This window comes from Pleurodeles waltl, chromosome 3_1 (genome assembly GCF_031143425.1).
Source record: "Pleurodeles waltl isolate 20211129_DDA chromosome 3_1, aPleWal1.hap1.20221129, whole genome shotgun sequence".
Taxonomy (NCBI): domain Eukaryota; kingdom Metazoa; phylum Chordata; class Amphibia; order Caudata; family Salamandridae; genus Pleurodeles; species Pleurodeles waltl.
Window position 1 is genome coordinate 1,450,548,077 of NC_090440.1, and position 26,107 is coordinate 1,450,574,183.

Sequence of the window (26,107 nt, forward strand, 5' to 3'; positions counted from 1 at the left end):
TTCCTTAGTAGTTTCGCCTGAATTCATAAGATCCCCAAACAACACTTCCATCTTCCTTAGGCCAGGAGGAGGTGTCATGCAGGGTGCTCGCCTCAGAGTTCTCTTCAGATGAAAAGTGAGACATTTTGGTTGTTAACTCATTTGGGACAGTCATAAATGGTGAGAATGAATAAGACGGGGTCGCAGAGAAGCTTGAAGGGTAGTGTCCGTCCTCGAGGGCATGCAGGGAGTATGTCTGAGTCCCAGGGAGGGCAGAACTCCGGCTTAAGCTCCTGTATGATGGGCCGCTGGCTGGTTCATGATGAGGTGTGAGGCAGTTGGAGGTAGAGGACGAAACTGTTTGCAGGGTATCTGGACATAAGACATCCGATTGACTGATGCTGTCTGGAACCGTCTGCTCCCAGGAATCTTTCTGTTGATATAAGTGTAACAGTCAGGAATTGCGGTTGAGCTGTGATCAAGTGCAGCATGTAAAATGTGTGTCCATGCTTAGCATAGTTGAGCCCTACGTGTAAAGAATGGGAATGTGACGTAGGTGGAGAGAGTCGATAGAAGCAAATGTAGAGATGCTCCACTCTGTAGAGCTGTGGCACAAAGGTATTGGTAGGCAGCAGACGTTTTAAGGTGTATACTTGTTAAAGATATTGGTACATAGATATGCTTCGAGTTACTTGGGACTACATATGACTTGTACTACCTTATTGAGTGTACCTTTAGATGTGATAAGGTAAGGCGTTAATGCTAGATATGGGTGTTTACAATGGTGTTTAGTAATATGATTGTGCTAGGAAGGTGTTGAAGAAGTAGAGTATTGTAGGGACCAATGAATTATGATATAGACTGTGGAAAAGGTAATAGGATGAAATAGGGGATATACCATTGTGTAGATAGTGGGAGATAGCGAGGATGTAGAAAAAATATTTTTTGAAGGAATAAGAGATAAGAAACAGACTTGAGTATTGATACAGCATGGGAAGAGAAAAATGAGGCATACTAATAGAACTCCCCCCCCCCACACACACACAATATGTAAACAAGCGATCTATGTGAACCTGGAAAAATAAACTGGAGGGAACTTTCATCAGGAAAAAATGAGAAAACATGTTAAAGACAAATTAGTCTCTAGAAAGGCTTTCTTTGCAAGCATTTTTATCCTGAATCTTATATAGTCCATAAACATCCAAATGTGTAGACTAAAGAGGAGAGAGTGTACTAAAAGTTCCCACAATAAATAGAACCACGGGAATTATGAGAACCTGGAAGAAAATGAATTGCAGGGAAATGTAATGAATAAAAGAAAGTGGATGCCTATTAGAGATTCTCGAGAGAATTTCCTTAAATACATTTTCATGCAGAATCACTTATAGGCCATTAAACACCCATGGTTTCATACAGCAAGTTACTATGGGCCTGATTGAGAGTTTGGCACACAGGTTACTTTGTCATAAACATAGTAGATATCCCATCCACCATAATATATTATATCGTTTTGCACTGTAATAAGGCAGATGGATATCTGTCACGTTTGTGGCAGAGTACCCATCCGCCACACTCTCAGTCAGGCTTTTTGTCTCCTTCCATGATTGCTCGAAATTCACCATCGAAGCAACAGTAAAATAGAAGTTATGTCAAATCGTTGAACACAAAAATATGTTGCCACAGTGTGCAATAAAAACGTTACTGTGTATTCCATAGTACAAATGTTTTGTTTTTTTTGCCTTCAATTGTAGGCAACTAATTGATTTGCTAAGGAACAAAATACAGATTTTCCAGGACATTTACTTTCATAATATGTAGGATGGAATCTAAATATTCACTTTACATTGTAAAGACTAAATTCCTGAATGTTTCACTTCTTTTGGCAATCATCAGGGAGTATAAGATTTGTGGATGTATCTTTTTTTTGGCCATCATGTTTATTCCTAGGTTTAGCAAGAATTTTGGCATGGGTTGAAGGCAGCTTTCAGTGCGGCTGATGAATCATTTGTTGCTAGTTGAAGTATGCAGCTTTCCAGCTGTGTGGATTAGGTTCATGATCAGAAGACTGTGATACAACCTTCTTGTAATTGTTAATTATATTTTATATAGAGCTTACTAACCCTGACAAGGCATTGAAGCACTTTGTGGCGAGTAGCACGCTACTATGGAACCCAAGTTTATAGTCAGGCTAATAGTTATACGTGCTTCCTTTTCTTTGTAATCATTAGAATGTGTACAAATTAAGGACGTAATTCCCCTCTTAACTAGAAGCACTCAACCAACTTGGCAGCCATTTTAACAATAGTTTTGAGCCCATTTATGTCAATGTTGTTCTCATGCCTCTATGTGTGGTGCTTGATTGTCGTCAGAGATTATGGTTGTGATATTCAAATACTTCAAACAAAAAATAATTTATAAAATGTGCACAACTATAATTTGTCCATGCGTTTATGAAGGCTTTAGCCACTTTTTAGTGGGCCGGTCCTCTGATACAGTCAAGGTTCCTTAGCATACGTTTAACTGTCAAAACAGTGTAACAGAGTTTACAACAGTCTGAGGGGCGGATTCTGGGTCAATAGATTTAGTAGAAGGGACTGAGCATGTTCGAATAAGAAAGACATACACCACTTGAGCACCATCACTGCTCGACCTCACTCATTTAGCACTTAACCATAATTCCATGATCCACAATGTCATGCTCATGCCAATGACATCAGTAGGGATAACCCATGCCATGCCTATGAATCCACAATACTCCTGATGGTCGAGGTGAACTTCGTGCACTGTTTGGGCAAAATCCACTTGCCAGATGTTCTTGCCCTTTGACTGTCCTAGATAGTCAGACAGTCCCTGAGGGACCAGTTTTTCAAGTATCTTACTGAAATTGAAAAGAGGCGTGATAGATCTATAAATATTTATATCAACGGTATCTAAATTAGACATTAGCAGAAGGGATATTATCGTGCCACTTTTCCAGATGTGCGAGACCTACTCAGCCGAAAGATTGGCATTGAGGATGTCACATAATCTCAAACAAATATAAGAGCTTTGAGTTTTTAAAAAAACATCTGCCACACCATGTCCTATATACTGTCACTGAAAAATTATTACGAATTTCATACATTGGTGGTTATTGATCCGAAAAGAAATCGTTTGATATGATGGTGAGACTCCTCTCCGCTTCTGCTATGAGTGCTTACTCAGGAGAAGGGTCATTTAAGCTCACCATCTTCACTTCCAAAGTGAGATTAATGGTAGCTCCCTGGTAAGTAGCATCTTTGCTGGTAACAACAATATATTATCCTATGATAATATATGTGTATACCACAAAGAAAACATCAGCTTAGTAGCAAGTATTTCGTGCCTGATTCAGGAAGAAAAAATTACAAACTACGTCTACAGAGCATATATGTCGTTATACAATTTGTCTAGACTTCCCACTACTGGGGGATTTTAGAAAATCCCATGGAATATGCAAGGAAATTATGCATTCTTTGGATTTTCAGGCATACGCTTTCTCTACGTTTACTGCTATGAAATAATCACAAGGCGTGCGATCTGGAAGAGTGAGACAGGCGTGCATTTGGACAATAAATCATTTTACTTTTCCCCCCAGAAGTAAATATGGAAAAGACCTTCCATTACACCACTGGAAGCACGGGATAGGCCATAACTGCATCCCCTTTTAAATAATACTTACTCAACCTTTTTGTAGGAGCAACATTATGGGGGTCATTCCAATATTGGCGGGCGGCGGGCGCCGCCTGCCAAGCGGAAACCGCCAATTGGCCGCTCCGTGGTCAAAAGACCGCGGAGGCCATTCAGACTTTCCCGCTGGGCCAGCGGGCGCCCGCCAAGGGAGCGCCCGCCGGCCCTGCGGGAAATGCCCTGCAACACAGAAGCCGGCTCCGAATGGAGCCGGCGGTGTTGCGGGGTGCGACGGGTGCAGTTGCACCCGTCGCGATTTTCACTGTCTGCTATGCAGACAGTGAAAATCATGCTGGGGCCCTGTTAGGGGGCCCCTGCACTGCCCATGCCAGTGGCATGGGCAGTGCAGGGGCCCCCAGGGGCCCCACGACACCCGTCCCTGCCATCCTGTTCCTGGCGGTAAAAACCGCCAGGAACAGGCTGGCGGGAAGGGGGTCGGAATCCCCAGCGCCGCCATGGAGGGTTTGGCCAACCGGGGGAATTCCGTCGGGAAACCGCCGGACCCGGTTTTCTGATCAGAATTGGCCAGGAAGCACCGCCAGCCTGTTGGCGGTGCTTCCGTCATTTTAGCCCTGGCGGTCGCCGACCGCCAGGGTTAGAATGACCCCCTATATGTGCATCCGGGAACTCTTTTTTTAATCGTGCTACATTGAACTGGTTTTAATGGACACCGGGCCAGGATACCTATAGGTTAGGCGAACCTGTGACTTGACCTTACAGGCTAGCAATAGTCATGCAAAGTGAGCAATACCAGAAATGTTATTAATTAGTTGGTATTCCACCACATACTATGGCCACCTCCTAAAACTCCACGACTTCCTTTTTCCTGCGCCTGCCCTTGAGCATATGTATGTGGAAAATGTGCGAACTATTCACATGTTGTAAGTGAAATTTGGAGAAAGAAAAAATCCAAAATCAATCATATATATTTGTGAATCAGGATTTTAGTTTTCCCACCACAGATCTACTTTCTTGAGCACCAGTGTGGCACTTAGATGCATAAAAGGTTTTGTTAATCTGCTCTCTGGAGAGGAATTATTTGAGACCTATTTACACAGGTGTAATGCATGTTTTTTGTTGCCAACACTTATGTTGTATGATCAATTTCATATATGTAAGTGTACCAGGCAGGGTACAAGTCGAGGGTAAACTTGATTAGACGCCGTCCACCCTGCTAACAAGTTGGGCCCCACTCACACATGCTGAACCTGTCCCAGTGTAATTTTCACACACCAGGACATATTCAGCAGCATCATCAGCACGTTGTGTGCGTTTGTTCCCAGCACGAGCGTGCAGGCAACAATGGACTTCGTTATTTGAAATTCCAGCTGGGCCCAAAGCAAAGGGTGAAGTTAAGGGGCCATCAGACCTTTTTTCCGAGTATCCTGGCTGGGAGCTTTCTGGAGTGTCACACATGGATGCAAATGCAGAGGAGGGGAAACAAAGGCGCACAGCGTGTTATTGCTTCACAAGTATTTAAGAGATGCCTAGTTTTGTCTTCCATCAGGCCCTGTATATAAGAAAAATGCATGCATTTAAAGAAGAATGGCAGATGTGCTGGTCTGTCCCAGCATCTACACAAATAACTATTTAAATACCACATTTGTTGTTGTATTTTATAGCACTACTCATCCCTATGCGGGGTGTCAGAGCACTTTACATCACACCTACACATTATACATTGGCAATAAATCACACAGGTGTGCACATCCATGTATAGGATGTGTTACCTAAGACAGTGAGGGCTACACTGTGCTGTATTAGAAGGACTGCAGTTTATGAACCGCAAGTAACAAAAGGATATCTGGGTTGAAAACAGTAACCTGATTATCTAGCAGCATAAAATACAAATCCATCATCTGCATGTTACATGATGTACTTTGCAGCAAACACATTAAACGTCTATGTTACTTTGATTCAGAATGGGGACTAGACAAAACACACAAAAAACCGATCTCTTCAGCAAATGTGTTAATCTCCAGAGTTATCTTACCATTAATTATTTTACCATTATTATTAGTCCCTTAGATTTTTAGGCCACACAAACATCTGTTGCAGGTGCTCTAAACCAGTAAGATATTTTAAATTGCAGATTTTGCAACAAATGAAAATGAAGAAGGTTTCTCCTTGTTGCAAATTCCTTTGTGGTAGAGCTTAATAACTGTATAAGTTAAGGTCCAGCTTATGCGTCAGGTTGCGTCACTTTTTTGGCATAACCCTGATGGAAAATCTCATTTGTTAGATCTCGTAAAGAGCTCAAATGTGTTCATGATGGAACTGCTAAACATATATGTGAGGTATTAGGATCTGATGTCACTTCGTCTGGTGTCACTTCCTGTGAGATCATGGGTTGTGATGTCACTTTCTGTGATGTCACATGCTTTGACGTCACAAGTCATGATGATGTGCACATTCCATAACTTTTTCTACGACTTGTGCCCGGGTACGAGGCACAGACAAATGACATACTTTACTTCCCATTTTTATATTCAATACCTCAAAAATAGAAGAAAAAAAATCCATCAACCTATCCAATTTTTATAATGCTGAAAGGCAAATTCTTACCAGTAAGTAATGTGGGGAGTCTCCAGAGAAGTGTGGCAAGATTGATGGTAGTGCTGTTGTGCTGAAGATCGATCCTGTGGTAGTTGTGAGGGATGTGCTACGGTAGTCTCCCAAGGGCTCTGTGAAATACGGATCCAGCAGGGGCGGGTAGCCTTGAACCGAGGACGTCTCACATGTTAATGACTTTGCACCCAGTGCTGATTGGTAGATATCATTTGAGAGTTGTTTCCCTGTATGGTAGTCTGAATCGGATAGGTATGGTCTTCGAACACCATAGTAGTTTGACAAAGCAGGCGAACCTGAGGATAGAAACAGTCTGTGACACAGCAGAATTGACACAGCAAAAAACATGACTCGACAAGTTGAAAAATTCAACCTGAACCCGAAAATGCATCAAGTGCCAGATTCTGTCTGTCAAATAGGGAAGCACTGAACAGTCGTGACTCGCTGGGGTCACAGGGGGCGTGGCACCACATGGGGGTGTAGCAGAAAGAATTTCAATAAACTTTAAAAAAAAAAAAAAGACTGGACTGGGAGCCTGTGCCTGCTCTCTCCAGCCCGGCATCACAGTGCTGGGCTGGAGAGAGCCTACTGTGCATGTGTGTTTGGCCGGCCCAAGGTGGGCAGCCAAACATACATGCGCACTGAGGGAAGCGCTCTGCTCAGTCCCCTGCATGGCTGTCATCCCCAATGCCCCGCCCCTTTTACTGCAAAACGATAATATAAATAGTTTGCTGGCGGGGGGTGACGCTCCTCCGTCATAGTGGAGGACTCGCCACTGGCACTGAAAACATGTTTTAACAGCAGTTTTACTAATTTGTACGTAGAATAGTATTTGCGGAAATTACACTTCAAAACACAATCGATACATGAAATTATAATAAGCAACAGTAGGAATAAAAATGATTTTGTCCAAGATATTAGCATGACTGCACACCTAAGTTTGACATTTATTTTCTTGATGTAATAAAATGTGACAAAAATAGAGAGGTTAAAAGAACAGAAATCTTGCAAAATGGATTCAGCATGCATGTTCCTTTTATTGTTTTTATTTTCAAAAAACACACACAGGACAAGTTATATTTATGTAAGTAGAATACAAATGTTCGACTTGAAAAATCCATTTAAAGTTAGTGGTGGATGGTGGTAAGTGGTAGGGCATAAAGGTTGGCGATAAGGGTTACATCCTGAGCAAGCCCGACTGACATAAGAGCGGCGGGATGGAGGGTGGAAGAGAGTGGGGAGCTCGAGGAAAAACTTGAAAAAAAGAGTGGCAGACGGTGCACTTTAATACAAATTTTGAGAAATAGCACCATCAGAAGAAATCCCCAATGCAAAAACTATTTTTTTCAATGCTGGGTTAATACGTTTGTGTTGCTAATTTGCTTATTCAGTTAACAAGATGATAAACATAGGGGCTCATTTACAAGCCCCTTGCACCACTGTAGTGTCATTTTGTTTTATGCTACGCTAGCATAAACCGTCCCCCACACAGCGTTGCATTCACAAACTGGGGCAATGGTACCATTGCTCCGGTTGGCAAAGTCTTGTGCCACATTATACCTGCACCACATATAATGCATTGCAAGGTAGACGTTCCCCTTCAAAAAGGACACAGCAATGGCGCAGTGAAATCTCCAAGATTTCAGTGATCTATTCTGTGCCGTTCCAGCATCATTATTTAACCCTGCTCAGGGCAGGCATTAAAGTGACGCTGTACTGTTTTCAATGCCCCTCCCCCAGCACTGCTGGACTAGCGTCAAAATACTGACGCTAGTCCAGCAAAGCTACGGTTTAGCACCACAACTGCATCAGAGTTTCTGACACTGCTGTGGACAGTGTGCGCCATGGGGCACTGTACTGTAAATACAGCACTCCCATGGTGTCGTTGGTGGGGGGGTTAGGATAGCACAAGAAACTGTCAGATCGATCACGATGCACCAATGTCATGTAAATGAGGCCCATAGTCTGTTCTCGCTCTTCTACTGCAACTCTCCTTGGTTTGCTTGCTCAATGCTTTTTTTTTAGAAGACAAAGTAGGCAACAAGGTTTTCAATCTGCTGAAAGTTCCTCATTAAAAAAAATAAATGACAATGAGGAAAATTGGTTACAAAAAGTCAACATAATTACATGTAAAAATACATATGTGTTTTTGTTTACATGGAAACAGAAGCTTCAGCAGGAACGTGTCATGCAATTTAGCCACCACTTCTTTTAATTTTCTGCTACCCTGCTGCCTCTAAGTACTTTTGTTAATTTTAGATAGCTGAGAATATATGTACAAGAATGGTGTAGAACAGAGAATAAAAATGCTACACAGAACCACAGCTGCCGGCAGCCCGGACTGGTGCACCAAAAGCCACTGTGGTAAAATTGCTCTAACAAGCCCTGCTTATTCTCTTTTTCTTAAACATATGTTTATTGTTTTTTTGTTTTGTTTTACAGTATTTCTTTGCATCACACATAACAATTTAATTGTGTTTCTGTAATTGGTGAATATAGTAAGGTAGACCATTGATCACGCTGTATATCTTTAACTGGGTGTGTTAGGCAGTATTTCTTGACCATTACATACATCACATATTTATTGACTTGGAACTGTTTGTGAGACTCAGGCTAACATTTCCGTATTTAGGTAGGTCTAAGTAGTGCCTGGGTTCGGTTGTAGGTGTTTTAATATACATAACAGTAGGTTTCCACAGTTCAATGTAATCGTTACATGCTGCTGCAATTTAATACTAATCCAATAATAAGAAAAAAAAATGGACAACAAACAAATAGAACAACGGGTATTCTCTGGGGGAGCCAATTGAAGGCTATCTTAGATGACAATGCTTATGGTGGGGGGTTGGTGAATGCTTGCTTCTGATACGTGGCTGAGCATGTTGCCCATGCATATGTGCTTGTCATGTCATTTATGCCTATAGGGAGAGGCGGGCGTGGGTTCTGTGGTGTGGACCTTTCTATCTGTGTCATCTTACTCCCCGCTGTGGGTGGATATATTGTCAATCTCTTTATCCATATCGCTCTGTTCTAACTCTGTGTTGCTCCATGGATGGTCCGACCTCTCTCGCACCTTGGTCCATAATCCTGCTTTGGAGTGTCTCCTCAGTCCACGTGTATCTTCCTGCCTCAGAACAGCTTCCTCTGCTCTGAACCACAATGTGATGTCTCTGACCCCGGCTCTGCCTGTGGCCCCGTCCCAGATTTCCAATGTAGAGAGATACTACACCTAGCCAAGGCGAGTGCCAGGTCCAGGAATCTAGAGCCAACCTTATGTCATTTGGGCCTAGGGGAATCGCCCAGCAGGCACACCTCCGGGGTATGGGGGAGGGGGCATCCCAGATTCGTGCTGAGGCGGTTTATCACTTTATTCCAATAAACCTATAGCGTTGGGCATTCCCATATCACGTGTCTGAAGTCTGCATCTGGTAGTTGACATCTAGGGCATATCCCGGGTTCTCCTCCCTGTATTACATGTAGTCTATGCAGTGTAAGATACGTCATATGCAATATATTAAATTGTGTACATTTAAGTCACGTATTCTGGGAGATTCTGTGCGTGCAGACCACTATTCTGTCCCATTCTTTATCATTTACCTCTCATCCTAACAGGGGTCCCCATCTGTTCTAGTGGTTTCTGGCATCTCTTGTAATGTTCTGTAGTCATGTCACCTGTCGTCCCGCTGAGCCAGCCCAGCTTATTCTCCTCGGTCTGCATATTTCCATCTATCCGCTCTCTCTCTGTCTAATCTCTCTCCTCCTTCTCCCATTCCTTTCTCTCCACCTCCCTCCTTCTCTCTCTTGAAGTCCCACTATCCATGCAGTTATCTTTGGGAGCCGAGGAAGTGAGATGCACCTTCCTCGGGCCCAGACTTTTAAAGTCAGCTTCAAGCCACCCCTACTGTAAGGAAAAGTGACAATTTACACTGTTGTGGAGTGGAGTTTCACAGCTTTCCTGGTGAGAAGAGCGAGTTACAAGATGATAATTGAGCAATTGATATGTTAGTTAAGCAATTGATGTTAATTGAGCAATCTATCACTCTCGAGCAAACGGCAGTTTAACAGATTAAAACCATAGCAGTTATAAAGTGCACCCGAGCTGATTCAAGACTGTAGGGACACCATCACATTCATTAGGCGTGTTTGAGGAATCCCAACATCTTTTAGATGTCTGAAAAGTCTGCAGCGAGTGCAACCCTAATCATCTACTACCTCATACTTTTCTTGTTACCACAGGGTTTGGGAGGGTGGGAGTAATAAATCGATGCCATGCAGCAATTTATGATAGCTCCTTCTTACGCTCATCATTTTATGCCCTCCAACTGAAACTCATTCATATGGAGAGAGCTGTGCTTGAGTTTCTCCCTGCCAAGCCTACTTCAAGCTCCAGCAGTAGCCTCCAGCGACAAGCATATGGAAGCATGGGTCCCAAGCCATTCAGACTATAACTCGACATTCCTTAGTAAAGTCAGGGATGGTTCTAGTATTTATGGGGCTCCGTGCAGAATAGGAATATGCGAGGCTCTTTTAGGGTATAACATCACAGGACGTGATATCACAGGAAGTCACAACATTTGAATTTTCTGGGATTGTTGAAGCAGCTTGGCAAAAAATACTTACCTAGTGTGGATGTCACTAAAATTGCAAAAAATAAAGGCCCATTTTTATATTTTCTTTGCGCTGCATTTGCTCAGCTTTTTAACGCAAAAGCGGTGCAAACTTACAAAATCCAATTGTATTTTGTAAGTTTGCGCCGCTTGTGCGCCAAAAAGCAGCACAAATGTGGCGCTAAAAAAGTATAAATATGGACCAAAATATCTACAATCTCTAGATCCCTAGGCAGAACACATGCAAGAAAGGCCCGACTGGCAGTAAGATTTAATAGAAAGTTCAAGAGGAGCAATAGAGTACAAGGAGAGCAGGTTGAAATTCAGCAGACACATTAAGGCTGGTTCAAAATTAGACCCCTTTGTGAAGGATGACACATGCATCTCAAACCTAACACAATTGTTTTAAATTTTTAACAAGGAAAATAAAGAGATAAGGAATTTAAAACATTGAGTGAAAGGTCATGGACTAAGCAGCACACACTGGTCCAGAGACATTTTTGTCTCTGCCAGTCTCTTACTTTTTGTGCTGATTCTGCCTACTTAAATCCTCCTCTCCTCTCCATGCTCTACTTTTCACATCATCTCTTGTGCAACTCTTAGAGGTTTTTGGTGGTCCGGCCCCCTCTTATATTCACCTCACCCTTGCATATCTCCTCTTAACATCTCATCTCACCTCAAGCATCTTACCTTCAACCTCTGATTCTGCCACTCTTACATCCATCTTTCCCCTTAGTGCTCTACTCATTTCCTTTCAGCTTTGCACCCTGCCTCTCACCTTCTCTTGCTCAATGTCCTCTTGGAAGCTCAAAATGAGCTGAGCTTTCACAGGAGGAGATGTGGCGGCTACGGTTGCCCACCATGCATCATGAGGAGCCAGGCTTGAATCTCTGCCTCAGAGAGCATCCTGTGAATTCAGTCAAGACTCTGTGCCGAAAAATAAATCTTACATAGTATTTGCCTGCTGTGAAACACTCATATGTCCATGGCCAAGGTTTGTGTTATGTAAAACTGCCAAAAAACTGTGTGGAGCCTGCCTATTACAGTGCTCTAATCTCATAATCCAAGAATTAAAGACAAAGCCGTAAACTTTCAAGTCATAAAGAGATACTTTTAGAGCTGACAGCCTCAGGGTGGTCTTCCCCCAACTTTTTGCCTGCCTCCGTCCAATTTTCTGATATAATCTTTGCTGGTTTTTGGACTCTGCACACTTTACCACTGCTGACCAGTGCTAAACTGCTTGGGCTCTGTCCCCTAAACATGGTAACATTGGCTTATACCTAATTGGCATACTTAATTTACTTGTAAGTCGCCAGTAAGGTGCACTAGATGTACCCAGGGCCTGTAACTTAAATGATACTAGTAGGCCTGCAGCACTGATTGTGCCACACATGAGTAGCCCCTTACCATGCCTCAGGCCTGCCTTTGCAATGCCTGTGTGTGCAGTTTTACTGCCACATTGACTTGGCATTTAAAAATATTTGCCAAGCATTAAATTGTTCTTTTCAAATATATAGGTCACCCCTAAGCAAGACCCTGGGTAACCCATAGGGCTGGGAGCAATGTAGGTAAAAGGCAGGGCATATACTTATAAGTTTTACATGTCCTGGTAGTGAAAACTCCCAAAATAATTTTTCACTACTCTGAAGTCTGCTCCTCTCATAGGCCAGCATTGGAAATTCTCTTATATACATTTAAGTGGTAAATTAGGATCTGAGTGGAGTAGATGTAATATTTGGTATGGTTTGAATGGTAGTAAGAAATCCTACTTACTGGTGAAGTTGGATTTTACATTACTATTTCAGAAATGTCACTTTTAGAAAGTAGGCATTTCCCTGCACATACATCTATGCATGACAGCCTGTCTTCAATCCATGTCTGGCCTGTGCTGGTTGACAGCTCCCCTTGTGTATTCCACCCAGACAGCCATAAACACAAGACACTCAGCTGCATCTGCATACAGATGGGTTTCCCTGGGCAGCAAGGGTGGAGTGGTTCTCGCTTACACTTCAAAGGCCAGTGGCCTGCCCTCACACAAAGGACTGATAACCCCCCACAGGGCTCCTGGCAGACAGGGCTCAGTTGAAAGCGGAACTTGTGCACTTCAAAACCTCTCTGGGAAGTTTCCGCCACTTCAAAGGCACTTTTGGGTATATATATTGGGTGTCTGACCCCACCAAATCAGACACTTCTGGATCTGCACCTGGACTCTGTCAGAGGGACTGCCTGGCTGCCCAAAGGACTCATCTGGACTGCTTTGCTGAAGGACTGCTGCCCTGCTTGTTGCCCTGCTGTCTGCTGGTCCCTGACTCTGCTGGAAGGACTCTGCCTTCCACACAAGTGCTCTCCAAGGGCTCAGATTCAGCTTGCCTACTTTTCTGAAGTCTCAGGACCACAAAGACTCCACCAAAGAGAGGAAAAAATCCCTGTGCGTCAGAAAATCGATGCGCCGCCTGCAGAAATCAACTCAGTGCCTGCCTCACGGCTGAAAAATCACTATATTTCCTACCGGATTGATGCAGCACCTGCTCCTTCTTACCAGCGCATCAAGGACTTTCAGCGCATCATCCCTGGGCATCAAAGTATCCCAGCATCATAGGGAGGAACCAAGGCTGCGCTTCTGGAAATCAATGCATTACCTTGCAGCATGGAAAGAAGCAACGCGTTGTCTGTGCCACGCTGAAAAATCTGATGCAGCACCTTATTTTCCAACACATTTCCTCCTTTGCGGCCCACGTGCATAGTTATTTTTTATGCATCCCTGGTACTCTCTGTTACAAGGATACAACCACTGATTCTTAAGGATTGAGGCTGATTTAAACTTTTAAAAAGTAATATATTGACTTGTGCATATTGGATTTTGTCGTTTGGGTCCTATTTGATTCAGCTAAATATTATCTATTTTCCTAAAGGGGTGTGGAGTACATTTTTGCTGTGTCTTAACTGTGTTACTGTATGAGTTATTGCTTAAATACTTTACACATTGCCTTCTAATTTAAGCCGGCCTCCACTGTGCCAAGCTACCAGAGGGTGAGCACAGAATAATTTAGGTTGTGTAATGACTTACCCTGACTAGGAGCGTGGTCCCTACTTGGACAAGGGTATATACCTAAAGACCCAATTTCTAACAGATACCCATCTAGTGGCTGAATAGCTTAGTGAGAAACTGTAAAATATCTACATGCCTCTTAGTCAGGGCCATAGAAATATGCAGTTTTGCAGTTGCTACGTTTTCAGCATAGTGATGGACTGACCGCATTTGCCACATATTCCATCTGCTGCATAATCTGCAACTTTAACAAAAACATATCTTTGTTTCCAGCTCGATCTGATAAAACATTTCTAAAAACATAGCAAAACGTGTTCTTACACAACCGAAATGTCTTCTCAAAGGTTGACTGGTCATCTTTCTGTTGCTTAATGCTGTACTTCGGTGACATATTGGTACTAATGAGATGAAACTGTCACATTATTCCATGAAATTAGCCTTTTCTTGCTGCATAGGTTAGTAAACACTGCTGCATAATTTGGTCATTTCTTTCTGCATAATTCCAGCCCTGCTCTTAATTCACTGATACCATTATCATCAGGACAGCAGCAGTAATGTTTCTTAGTTCAGGCATACAAGCTCACACTTTTACTAAATACACCTAAATTCGGTGATGTGATCTAATGTACTAAGGTAAAACGTTGCCTTGTTAAATAAGCTTTCTTGAATTTTGATGACACCTATAGGTTTTTCACAGAGCTTAGCAACACAACAGGATGATGGACTGAGTGCTGAAACGTTTCAAACACTCACCCTCAGTCACAGATCTGGGTCAAATCCATTGTTTGTCATATTTGGACTCTCGCTCCTAAGTGGGACTTCTGGGTTAGGGGTGAGAGCACTTTTGTTTATAGGCGACTAAGTCACTCCAACAACAAGTCACAACTGTCGGCCCAACCCTCCCAGCTCACAGGCAGTACATCACCAAAACTCAGAAAGCAAAAGTGATTTTTGGCAGCCTAACACATGGACTCTAGGTGAGACCTCTCAGGGAAGTCATGGCGGAGCAAAAGTTACCCTTTTCTGTCCTTAGCAATAAGTCTCATACACACAAAGGCAATGAAAGAGATGCAGGAGAGTTTTCAATATATTTATTGAAAAAAACTGCAATCTACAATAAAATGCATGTACTGCAATGATTAGGATAATGAACAGTAATAAAAGCAGAATGGTGAAAATGAGAGTTTTGAATATGAAAACTCCCACAATCTTACAAAAAACATAAGATATAAAATTCCTAAGCAAGAAAGCCTAATTCTCTACCCTAGTGAGAGCTAGGTATGATAAACCTAATCTGCCAGTACCATGTCCATGAGAAGCGCCTCCCCAACTCTTGTTACTTTGGAATGAGGTTTCTAGGTCAGACTTCGTGGTGACAGAAAGGCTGAGTTCTCCAGCAAAGAGACGTGCAGTATAGATGGCATCTGGAAGGAACCCCTTTAACATCCTTGTCTGTGTGAGGTGTATTTATACAGATCATGTAGGATCCCTGACGCAGGTATGTTTCTAAACAGCTGATAATGTGGCAGATTTGTTGTTGGCAATTGCATAAACAATCCTTAATAAGTGTGCATGATGTCCCCGTCACACGTAAGTGGGAAAGGGACATGATGACAATACCTATGTGTATCACTGACAGTGTCATCGATAATGACACTTTTGCAGAATGGCACTGATAATGAAAATCCAAACATTTCTTATGACATGTAAGCACATGGCAAAAGCTAAAAAAAATAATGAAATAAATAAAATAACATAGAGGAAGCTAAATAGGTAAAAGGTCACTAGGTGACTGGGGTACAAGCCTGCAAGCCAAAGGTTAAGCTGACTCCCGTGTCCTAAAGGGAAACTAAAATGGATTCACCACACGTTCTTTTGCTCACCATGCCAGTTTCGAAGTAGCCATATGCAAATCAGTCTTGACCGTGCTCCCCAAGGGAGCAGTCCAGCCCGAACTGACAGGCCAGGTCCTTGCTGGTCCGGAAACAAGCATCCTGGGACCAGTTTTAGGGTATCACCCCTCACCAGCCAGGCTAGCTTGAATCCAGTGGCACTGTGAGCAAGGGATTCACGTCTGGGCATACCCTGGCCACTTAGGGTGAACATAGCAACATGCTGACATTCACCGAGTCAAAAATCTGGGTTAAATCCATTATTCTTTTGCTCACCATGGCACTCCAGTGAGGACCCAGCTATATGAAGATCATTCTTGACCCTGCTTCCCAAGGGAGCAGTCCAGCCGTAAGTGCCAGGTAGTTCCTCCCTGGTCCTGAAACAAGTATCTTGGGACCAATATTGGGGTATCACCCCCTCATCAGCAAGGCTAGCTTGAATTTAGTGGCACAGTGAGCAAGGGACCCACGTCTGGGCCTAACCTGGCCACTTAGGGTGAACATAGCAACACAAGACGATGGACGGAGTTCTGAAACTTTTCAAACACACCCAAGTCACAGATCTGGGATAAATCCATCATTCTTTTGCTCACCATGCCACCTCATTTTGGACCCAGTCATATGCAAATCAGTCGAGACCCTGCTCCCCAAAGGAGCAGTACAGCCCAAACTGTTAGGCCAGATCCACCCTAGACAGGAAACAAGCATCCTGGGACCGGTTTCGGGGTATCACCCCTCATCAGCCAGGCTAGCTTGAATCCAGTGGCAGAGTGAGCAGAACTTCACAGCACTTGGTAGAAGGTTGCTGTGTTACCCTCTGGCAAGTCATAAGTCTTCACTGCATTTGCCACCTATATCATGGCAGCCCCTGCTGGCATAGGGGGTCGCTGCTAAGGCCCGCTCAGGTTTTGTTGCTTTATCGGCCACAGTTACTTCCATGGTGGCCCTTTCTGGCATATGGGATCACTGTAATGAGTCGGCACAGATTTCACACTTGTCGTATGTCATTCGATTCACAGCAGCCCTCTCCTGGCATACAGGATATGCTGATCTGATCCTGAACATTGGCAATGACCCATTCAGTGCACAGCTGTCTCCTCACACCTCATCCTGGGAGTCTTCTTGGCAGGATGCCCACTGGACCTCACCCCCTCCAAAATTATCATGTTTATCACAGTGCATAATGGTCTTGGAAAGCTGGCAGGTGCTGATGCACCAGGCTCCAGAGCAGGCTGGTTTTCGTTCCCTGGGTGACATCCCCTCACCCAGCAGGAAGACTAGTACGCCTTGCCCCCAGTATCAGTGGCAAGCAGGAGTGTTGCTGAGCTTCCCCTCCTCACACAGCTCATCTGGCTGGTAGAAGATTACAATTTTTTTGTCTCAAACTCCCCCAGCCTATGCTTTATTATTCCCTTATAAGCCCCATCTCCTTCTTCTGAAGGAACCTTACTTGTGATCTCTCATTGAATCAAAGAGCGTGAGTCTCTCTCTTACCTCTCCCATGTGTCCTACCCAGCTTACAGGACTGCAACAATACAAACATCTCTTTCAGGGGATCTCTCTATTCCTCATGTCTTCACCAGGCAGGCTTTGCTTCCCTAAATAGAACCCTGGGCCCTCCATGCAATGTACTATTGCAGCCACACTAGTTCCAGTGTATGGACATAGCTCGTACACTATTCATTACTGTTCTCTCCATGCATCGTGCCACCACAGACATCAAACATTTTACTCACACATTCATTCTATGCACACTGCTCAGTATTGTAGCCTTTCTATGCTGTGCCATGGTGTGCTACTTGCAAACACACATACTGATAGCACACACATTCACCAAGAGTGCACTGCACAACACTTCACCTTTCACGTATTACAATTTTCGCAAGCACATATACACCATCACACATGCACCCAGCACATGCTTTCTCTGCACATGTGCTGCACAGCACTACATCACTAATGTAATTTATCCCTCATAGGCATACATACACCCAGTACACACACTCACTATGCATGTACCGCACAGCACTGCTCTATCCCTGTGGTGTCCCCTTCCCAGGCACTCATCCACTCAGGGCAGCATCACCACTCCAGTGCTGTGCAGCATTTTACATTTAACTTATGTAGACAAGGGTTAGTTAAACACAAAGCAGCGGAGCATTTAAAAAGGTGAGTGAGCTTGTAGGTCTCACTCCACTGACACAGGTTAAAAAGGACGTATTTACTCCTACTGATCACTACATGGTATACTGATGCCATAACATGCATCCTGCTTAACTCCTGGTGAAGGCAGATGCATTCCATGACTATGAGGGTAGCACTTTGGGAGACCCTTCTGGTCCAACAAGACCTCAGTCCTTGAGACAGGTCTATATCATGGCTCACACACAGGATCCATATTTGCCTAACAACAAAGTTCAGCATTAGAGAACTAGACAACAGTACTATTTGGCACTCAGGGCCTGGGTCCTTGTCCATTACATGCAGAAGACTTCTTTTGTCCCACCACCCTGCTTCTCATTCATGCAGGGCTCACTAAACACCCAAGGGCACTTCAAGGACCTATCTATTTGCTGTTATGGAGCAGATGCAGCGATTATATTTCTGAAGCACTTTCACCCCTTGGTTGTAAGGCCCAGGGAAGGGGGGGGGGTTCCCCCTCCTTGGGTATTGCAGTGCTGCACCACTGCTGCTCTCTGGGCCTCATAACACTGAAGTGTTTTTAAAGACAGTGTTTTGGTGCACTGGTTGTGACCCTGGACAGCAGCCCATGGCTAGCACGGGCCCTGAGTAAAGTTGAATCTCACCTGTTAAGTTGTTTTGTTTCTTAAATATGAGACAAACGAGTCATGCCTTTACTAAGGAATGCTCGCAGTGTTGTTGGGCTAGGTCCACTTTCCTCTGTATTTTATTTTTGCGTCAGGCAGACTTAAAACTTAGGCCCATATTTATACTTTTTTAGTCCTGCATTTGGGTCATTTTTTGACGCAAAAGTGGCGCAAACTTACAAAATACAATTGTATTTTGTATGTTTGCGCCGCTTTTGCATCAAAAATGGCGCAAATGTGGCGCTAAAAAAGTATAAATATGGGCCTTAATCTACCAACGTGCGTGCCTGTTTCCCGAAATGAATTATTATGTCTGCGCTTCCTGGACAATGAAACACCAATAAAGCTGCAGAATTTTACTTAATATCGGCGTTTCAGAGTCCCAGTGAGATGCTATCATGATTAATTTCTGGGAAAAGTGTGCATGTTAATAGATTAACTTCTAGACTACCTGATACAAATATAAAATACGGGGTAAAGTGGAAACTAGACCAACAACACTGGAAGCGTTCCTTAGTAAAGTTGTGCCTCGTCTGTCTCTTATTTAATAAATGAAACATCCTGACTAAACTCCTTCCAGATTTTAGTCAGTATGTTTGGTTGTTTCTTAAATAAGAGATGAGACTCACCACCCGAAACTGTGTGCATATTGAAAACGTTCAACAGGCAGCACTAAGGTCTGGCCTCTTCCCGGTTGCCGCTCAACAATTTAAACATAACGACAAAAGATGTGAACCCTTCACAGAATGGTGTCTGACCATTAAACAACTTAAAACGGCATTGGAACCTGAGCAAGCCGTTTTTTTTAATGTATTCCTTGCTTTTTTTGTGACCCACCAGGGCTGATACCATAAAAATGTGTAGTTGTGGCAGCTGGTGACCTGGATTCAAAGCAGAAGGAAAAGAAGGCCTCACTCTATGCTCAAACACATCTGCAGCAGGGCACACATACAGTGACTGGTCATGTTTTGTGAACCTTCAAACCCCGGCGCTGCCTCATGTGCACGGGGACTAGGGAGGCCTCCTCGCATCTTTTCCTTCTGCTCCAGACATGGATATGATCCAGACATGTTAGTAAACAGCATGAGTACAGCATCAGGATGGGTTGGTGCAGACCAATCGGGTGCTTCTTTGAAGGGTGAGGGTCTGTGGCTGTGGACCACTGGGCTCATTCATGTTGCGGAAGTAGGGAGAGGCCTCAAGTGCACATGTCGAGTGAGACACAGAAAGGCAACCAGATATGTTTCAGTTCAAGCCCACTTCCCTTCTCATCCTGCAGTAAGCCCCGCTCCCACCCTCACAGAAAGGCATATGTGCCTGAAAAAGTACAGCAATGGTGCAACCAGAAAAGAAAACACTCATTTTTAAAAGATCAATTTTACATTTAATACAGGGACAAAAGATACAGGACAGCAATGCCCTAACACCCTAATTGGGGGGCCACCCCTGTAAATGTGAGCTACTTCTAAAAACCATGGACTAGCCATAGCACAAATTGAGGATTATTCAGTTAGTGAGCTTCTCCGATCTGTAGCTCTATGTAAAGCTATAACTCTGGCAGTATCCAGGTGGTTTAGAAGTCCGACAGATGGCTCTTTTACATTAAAGATCAATCAAGACTGCTTCTCGATTGGATGACTCATCCATAAGGGCTGCCTCCATACAGCCTCCAGATTTTCCATATAGTGGTTAATGTTTTTACACTGTTAATAAAACCTCATGAAAAGAGTGGTTAAAAGTCTCAGTTGAAAATCCTTATAAAAGTCCAACATCTTACACATATCAAACGTGTGAGCAGAGGCAGAGCTACCATTAGTGCAACAGGTGGAGTCGCACCAGAAGCCCTCTAAATCAGGATAATTTCTGTATTTAACTACCACAATAGCAGTCAAAGGTGGCATTTTACTTGCTGGCACCAGGACCCATAGCATGCTTGCTACTGCACTGCTTCTGAGTCCCCTTTCGAATAAAACTGTGGCTGCCTAATGTTGAAACTAAATAAATGTGGGGCTTTACTGATCATTTTCCAATTCTTAAATAACAAAAGTAATTTGATGCAAGTTATCGCTTTCTTTTTGTGCAAGGTTGAGTTTATACAGCAAGCACTGAAAGTCATACCACTTTCATTGGCTTAGGCCGTGATTATTGGAAAGATTCATGAAAAGGAATAATTTGAGCCAAACAGGGAGCTTTCTGGTGGGACATGATATATCCACATCTTTATTGATCAGTGCTGATTCATAATAGAGGAAGAGATGGAGTAATTTAACTAATTTGCTGATTTTGTTATCCCAAACATCTGCTTTTTATCTGAGGTTCTGCACCAGACTTCCAGCTCTGTGATTCTTAATAAATAGGGCTCCTGGTTTATGGTATTTATTTTTTCAACTTTTCCATTTGTGCTTATCCTTTTTTATTTTTTGGCTAACATATTAGTATTTATTCATATTTATTCTTATTTATTATATATCATTTTTTGTTTTGAGGATAAATGGAGTTGTAAAATGGTCTATTTCCATATTTATTTAACTGATAATCATGCACTCATACTTTGCCTGTCATATTTTAGCAAACTAAGCAGACAAATATAACATAACTCTGCACCCACATGTAAATATTAGCAATACATTAAAAAATATTTCAACATATTTAGCATTTTTCTAATTCCTCATGCTATCTATTTTCTCTGGTGTTTGCCTGGATTTTATGAAGGACAACATGGAGAGTCAATCATAAGCAACACAATGTTATGTATTTTTCACTTTTAGAAATAAATATAGACAAGACAAAACATATTTATCAGCAAAAATAGAAAACTGGAAGTCTTACTTATAAATCATTTATCAATCTTGTGCCGCAAATTCAAAATACTAGCAATGTATAGAGGGTAGTGTCTCAGACATTCCCAAACATTGTCAGCTGCAATTTGTCCACCCTGGATGCTGAAGGGAGAATATCGAGGTATGCAAATATATTGAATCCAAAATCTCAAAAGTTAAGTTGGTATATATTTTCTATCCCTAACTCCTCATCTGTATAACTTGATTTTATATATATTGTCAAGGTACATAGATGTGGACTTAGGTATAGTAAATCTATATTTCCTCTTTATGCATTACCTTTCAGTATTTTGGTCTTCAATATTTTGTCGATTATGTACCTTTACTATGATATTCATGGTGTCAATATTCAGTATTAGAATCGGCTGCAAACCTTTGGTCCCCAGACATGCCCTTTAAAACACTGTGTGAGTCAGACTATAATTCTTTCAACAACATTTGTAGGAGGTTTATAGAACAAACTGCATTAAGGTAAAACAGACAAATTCATTTTCTTTGGACAAGTCCTGATCATCTTTCAATGACTTGAAGTAGTTGAAATTACACTTTTCCCACCATTTGCGTAAGGAAAGAGCAAGGATCTTCTAATTGTGGTGACAGAGTGAAATTATAGGGGAAACTATAGACAGGAATATGTGCTAAAAATTGTTTTAACATACTTATTGCACAGCAGCATAGAGATGGTATGCTCTTTTGTTTCCTAAACATTGGGTGTGGTCAATTCCAACTCACTTTATTTATTAATTATTTTATTTATTTATTGTTAGATCCTGTTTAGGGGCCACAGGCAAGCAGGGGCCACTTGCCTACAGCCATGGGGGCTGAGATTGTTGCCTCTGATGTCCTGGGCCTCATTCTCTTATGGCTCTACAAAATGGGCCAACCACTCGACTCAGTGACAGTGATGGCTAATAGTCACAGACTTCTAAGGGATATTGTGTACGGGTGCGCACTCAACAGAGCAATAACGTACTGTCCAACTTAGTGCTTTACTGTGATAAAAGAAAAGCACTTCACATTTACAAATTAACAGTTCACAGTACATAATATAGAAACAATTCTTGTACTGGTGCTTGGGTTAATGCCAAAAACAAAAAGAAGGGCTTCTATCGTGGGTGATTTTATAAAAGAGGTGCATATGCATATCACTCCCATATAAGTCACAGAAAAAAAGGATGCACAGTTTCAAAGGAAATGTATCAATATAGATCTTCCCTTAGTCTAGGAGAGACCAAGAACGGTCCCTGTGGGTAACCTGAATCAGGAACAAAGTTCCCTCACTCACCAATTGGTGAAATGCTTCATCATTGGGCTTTCCTCCTCGTCATACCGGCACTGCAATGTCTGACGGGCCCCTTGTAGGGGCTCTTTACCATAGATCTTTTGAAGAGAATTGCTGTAGGTGAATGCAATAATGTGGGATTGGTGAGATGAATTGTTAAAATTGCCTAGAAGGATCCTATAGCAAAATATTTTATTGAGAATGTGGGCCTCTGTCAAGATTAAAAACAAGTTAGGTAAGGGGAAGTAAGAATAATGTCTGTCTTACCCTGTTCACAATGTAGTGTCTGATGTTAGTGAATCCTATAGTCTACGGATCAAGTATGTATATGGCAGAGTTGGACACCCCTACACTGCCTTAATTAAAGAAGGTCAACATGTTTCTCGCTAAAATAGGTCTGTAAAGATCTTAGTGCGATTCGTCAGGACTCAAAAAAATCATACCTAATTCTCACAGTTATAGAAAACTAGGTTAAATTTGTGATTTTAGCAGCCCTCCTCAAATTAAAGGATGAGCCTCAACAGGAATAGCGGAGAGTCTATGTGGTTGTCATGACCACTCAAACTTGCCATGCTGTAACGATGAAACTTCTAAGAAAAGCAATAAGGATGCAGGCAAAAAGGTAACCACAGTGGAGACAGCGACGTCCTAGCAGGAAGAAGGTTTGCCAAGCAGTATTACGTTTAATACCAAGAAAAGGCCAAAGAGAGAAATCCAAGATGGCCGACGAGAATCCAGAAGGTGAAGTTGCAGTGCTAGTGTTGCATTCAGTTAAGTTGCTAGGATACGCGTGCGCCGCTTGGAAGCTTCACACTTCAACTGAGGTTTGACAGGAATCCAGATGTGTGAGGAGAGGCGCTTTTGGAGTAAACATTTTATGAGGAAAACTAGATGTTGCATGCAATTTTACAGATAACCAGTTAACAGCTTATAAATATAATCCAGGGAGAACAAGTATTTACAGCTACAGAAAGTTTTGACAATTCAACAGAGTTTATGGCAGGAATTAGCCATAGCAAGAAGCGTTTGCAGATAAAGGAAGTTCTTGACAGCTCTAACGAGCTTACGAAAGAAGCGAACTATAGCAAATAAACATTTACAAATACAAAAAGTTATTGGAAGCTCAAACAAGCTTACGAAAGGAACTAACTATAGCAAATAAACATTTACAGTTACAAAAAAGGTTCTTGACAGCTTTATTGAGTTTGCGGATGAAACGAACTATAGCGAATAAGCATTTACAGATACAGCATTTAAAAGACAGTCAAGAGGAAACATACCTTATCTAATTCAACCATAAACAACTACCTATATATATATATATATATATATATATAGCAACCCAACAAATTCATTAAGAAAGTGCAGACAAACGTATTCAGAACAGAAAATTCCATCATATAAGTAAAGAAGCAGACAGCCCTTCGTGTTTATTTGACATCCATTCATGAAGTTCATTATCACATCCACAATAGACTATTAAAGAGAACAAAAGGTTCATTAATAAGAAAGCATAGTAACTGATATACTGTGTCCCTAGTAATTGTGAATGTGATTTTTTTCAGGTGCCGTTATCCAATCATATAAGACGTGAGTTGGCAGTCTGAGTATTGATGTACATCATCTCTGAGGCAGTTTCTCTCATCCCATTCCCCTTTCCCCTTCCAGCGTTCTCAATACGGAGATTCTAGCTTGTTGCGAGTTGTCTGGTTGGGACTGAGGATTTATCATCTGCTCCTGTGGAAATCAAATGGAGGTACTCTGACAGTAGTCCAGCCAATGTAATAATCAGCATGTTTGGATGTGAGACAATGCTTCCATGAGCACCTACCCCTGCTCTACGTACCCAGCTTTAGTAAATGCACCTTGTATTATGCACCACTTCACCCATTTCGTGGTTTTCCCCCTCCTTTGCAAGTCTAGATAGGTCTCCCAATGGGGCTGAGTGTCGCTTAAGGTCAGTCACACATCTGCAGGGTTGATAGGCTCCTTCCTTCTCTCAGCAGCAGATTAACTTCAAGTTTTTCAAGAGAGATTCAGCTTCTTCCAGCAAGGCCAAAGTTAAAATGATGTCTCTTCATCTCTGAGAAATGGGCTGTAATGTAGACACAGGTTCTTGTTGCACAGCAGTCCTCTGAGTACTCCTCCTTGGACGAAGAGAACTTGAAACTGGAACAACAAGTGAGTTTGCGCCTCTTACTTCTATACAGTCAAAGAAGACAAATGATGTGGATTCTATGTCTGCACTTTTAAAACTGGTTTGTGGTAGTTTTTTCATTTAATCTGCCCTCACAGTCTGTTCTCCAGGCACAGCTTTTGTGAAGAGTGATGCAACCCATAGCAGTGTATTCCCCAGCCTGTAGTACCCACATAGGTACAAAGATGAGTATGCCTCTGCACCTAGTTCATCAACAGCAACACTGACAATGATCAGGAAAAAGTTGAAAGGCTGGAATCATCTTAAGGACTCTCCATCTTGTTTAACAGAAAGTGCAGTCCCACCATTCACACTATCATCCACTGAAGAAGACTAATCAACCCCTCTTTGCATAGAACTAATCACATTTTTAAAAGAGCCTTGTCCTTTTTTTCTCACTTCATTTTCTAGGTCTCCAGGAATGTTAGCAATACCCTTTCACTGCCTGGGAAACAACCTCATCTCCATTTTGTACACAGAAGCAGGCTATTGGCTTTCCAAATAGCATCCATAGGCCTCCATTGCTCTGACTCATGCACACGCTGTATTCATCACACTGGCCACATACAAGCAAACGTATAACACACACTCAGGATGTTAGCGCATAGATCTGGGTTAACACATAGAAAGGGCTCTTTAGATGAGTGGACCAGTATTCTTCCATTCTAGTGACACCAGATAAAACATTTGGGTCACAGCTACTGATTCACAGAACATGGTATGCTGCCACCACTGCTCTATTTAATACACCCATGACTTGGATTGCAGTTGTCTGTCATTTAAATGAATGAACACTTGGTGAGCTCATCCAGGTCATAGGACATGTTGAGGAGATCACTCATGTCAAAGGACAGGCCTAGGTCTTTGTGCACACAGTAGAGTAGTGTGAGGAGGGACCAAAATCGGAAACTTGAATACCAGATACTTACAACCAGGACTCAGGAGAAGAAACATAACTGTACATTATGACTGGAACATTCCTGTCCCGACATTTATTTAATCATTTGTTATTTTCTTATAGGGCTAGTACACCCTAGATGATAACTCTGCATGATATTCCTTTTACGCAATGCATAGTAAACAGTTTAGAAAATAAGATTTTAATAAGTCAGCAGTTTTTCTTTATGAACGAAAGTCAAAGAGAAACAAATATTTGG

The 26,107-nt window shown here is 42.4% G+C and overlaps 1 protein-coding gene and 1 long non-coding RNA gene across 5 annotated transcripts in view; one reads left to right on the forward strand and one right to left on the reverse strand.

Moving 5' to 3' along the window:
* Positions 1 to 26,107, forward strand: part of LOC138285290 (uncharacterized) — a 222,877-nt gene that overhangs the window by 20,839 nt on the left and 175,931 nt on the right. The window contains exon 2 of one of the 4 annotated variants that reach the window (XR_011201564.1): positions 24,319 to 24,509. The exons of the other annotated variants lie outside the window; for them this stretch is intronic. This is a non-coding gene — a long non-coding RNA (uncharacterized lncRNA). The remainder of the gene's footprint in view (positions 1 to 24,318; positions 24,510 to 26,107) is intronic. 4 annotated transcript variants of the gene reach the window in all.
* On the reverse strand, positions 5 to 6,641 carry POU2AF2 (POU class 2 homeobox associating factor 2). The gene is made up of 2 exons (XM_069225022.1): positions 6,253 to 6,641; positions 5 to 412 (listed from the first exon to the last, which is right to left on the reverse strand). Exons 1-2 carry the CDS (start codon positions 6,601 to 6,603, stop codon positions 5 to 7), a joined length of 759 nt encoding a protein of 252 aa, XP_069081123.1. The 5' UTR covers positions 6,604 to 6,641.

Excerpts from the sequence above, each read along its gene's own strand:
- POU2AF2 (XM_069225022.1), bottom strand. The coding sequence starts at position 6,603 with ATGTTTTTTGCTGTGTCAATTCTGCTGTGTCACAGACTGTTTCTATCC. Across the intron at positions 413-6,252 it reads ACTCCCCACATTACTTACTG|AAAGATTCCTGGGAGCAGAC; the intron begins GTAAGAATTTGC and ends TTATATCAACAG.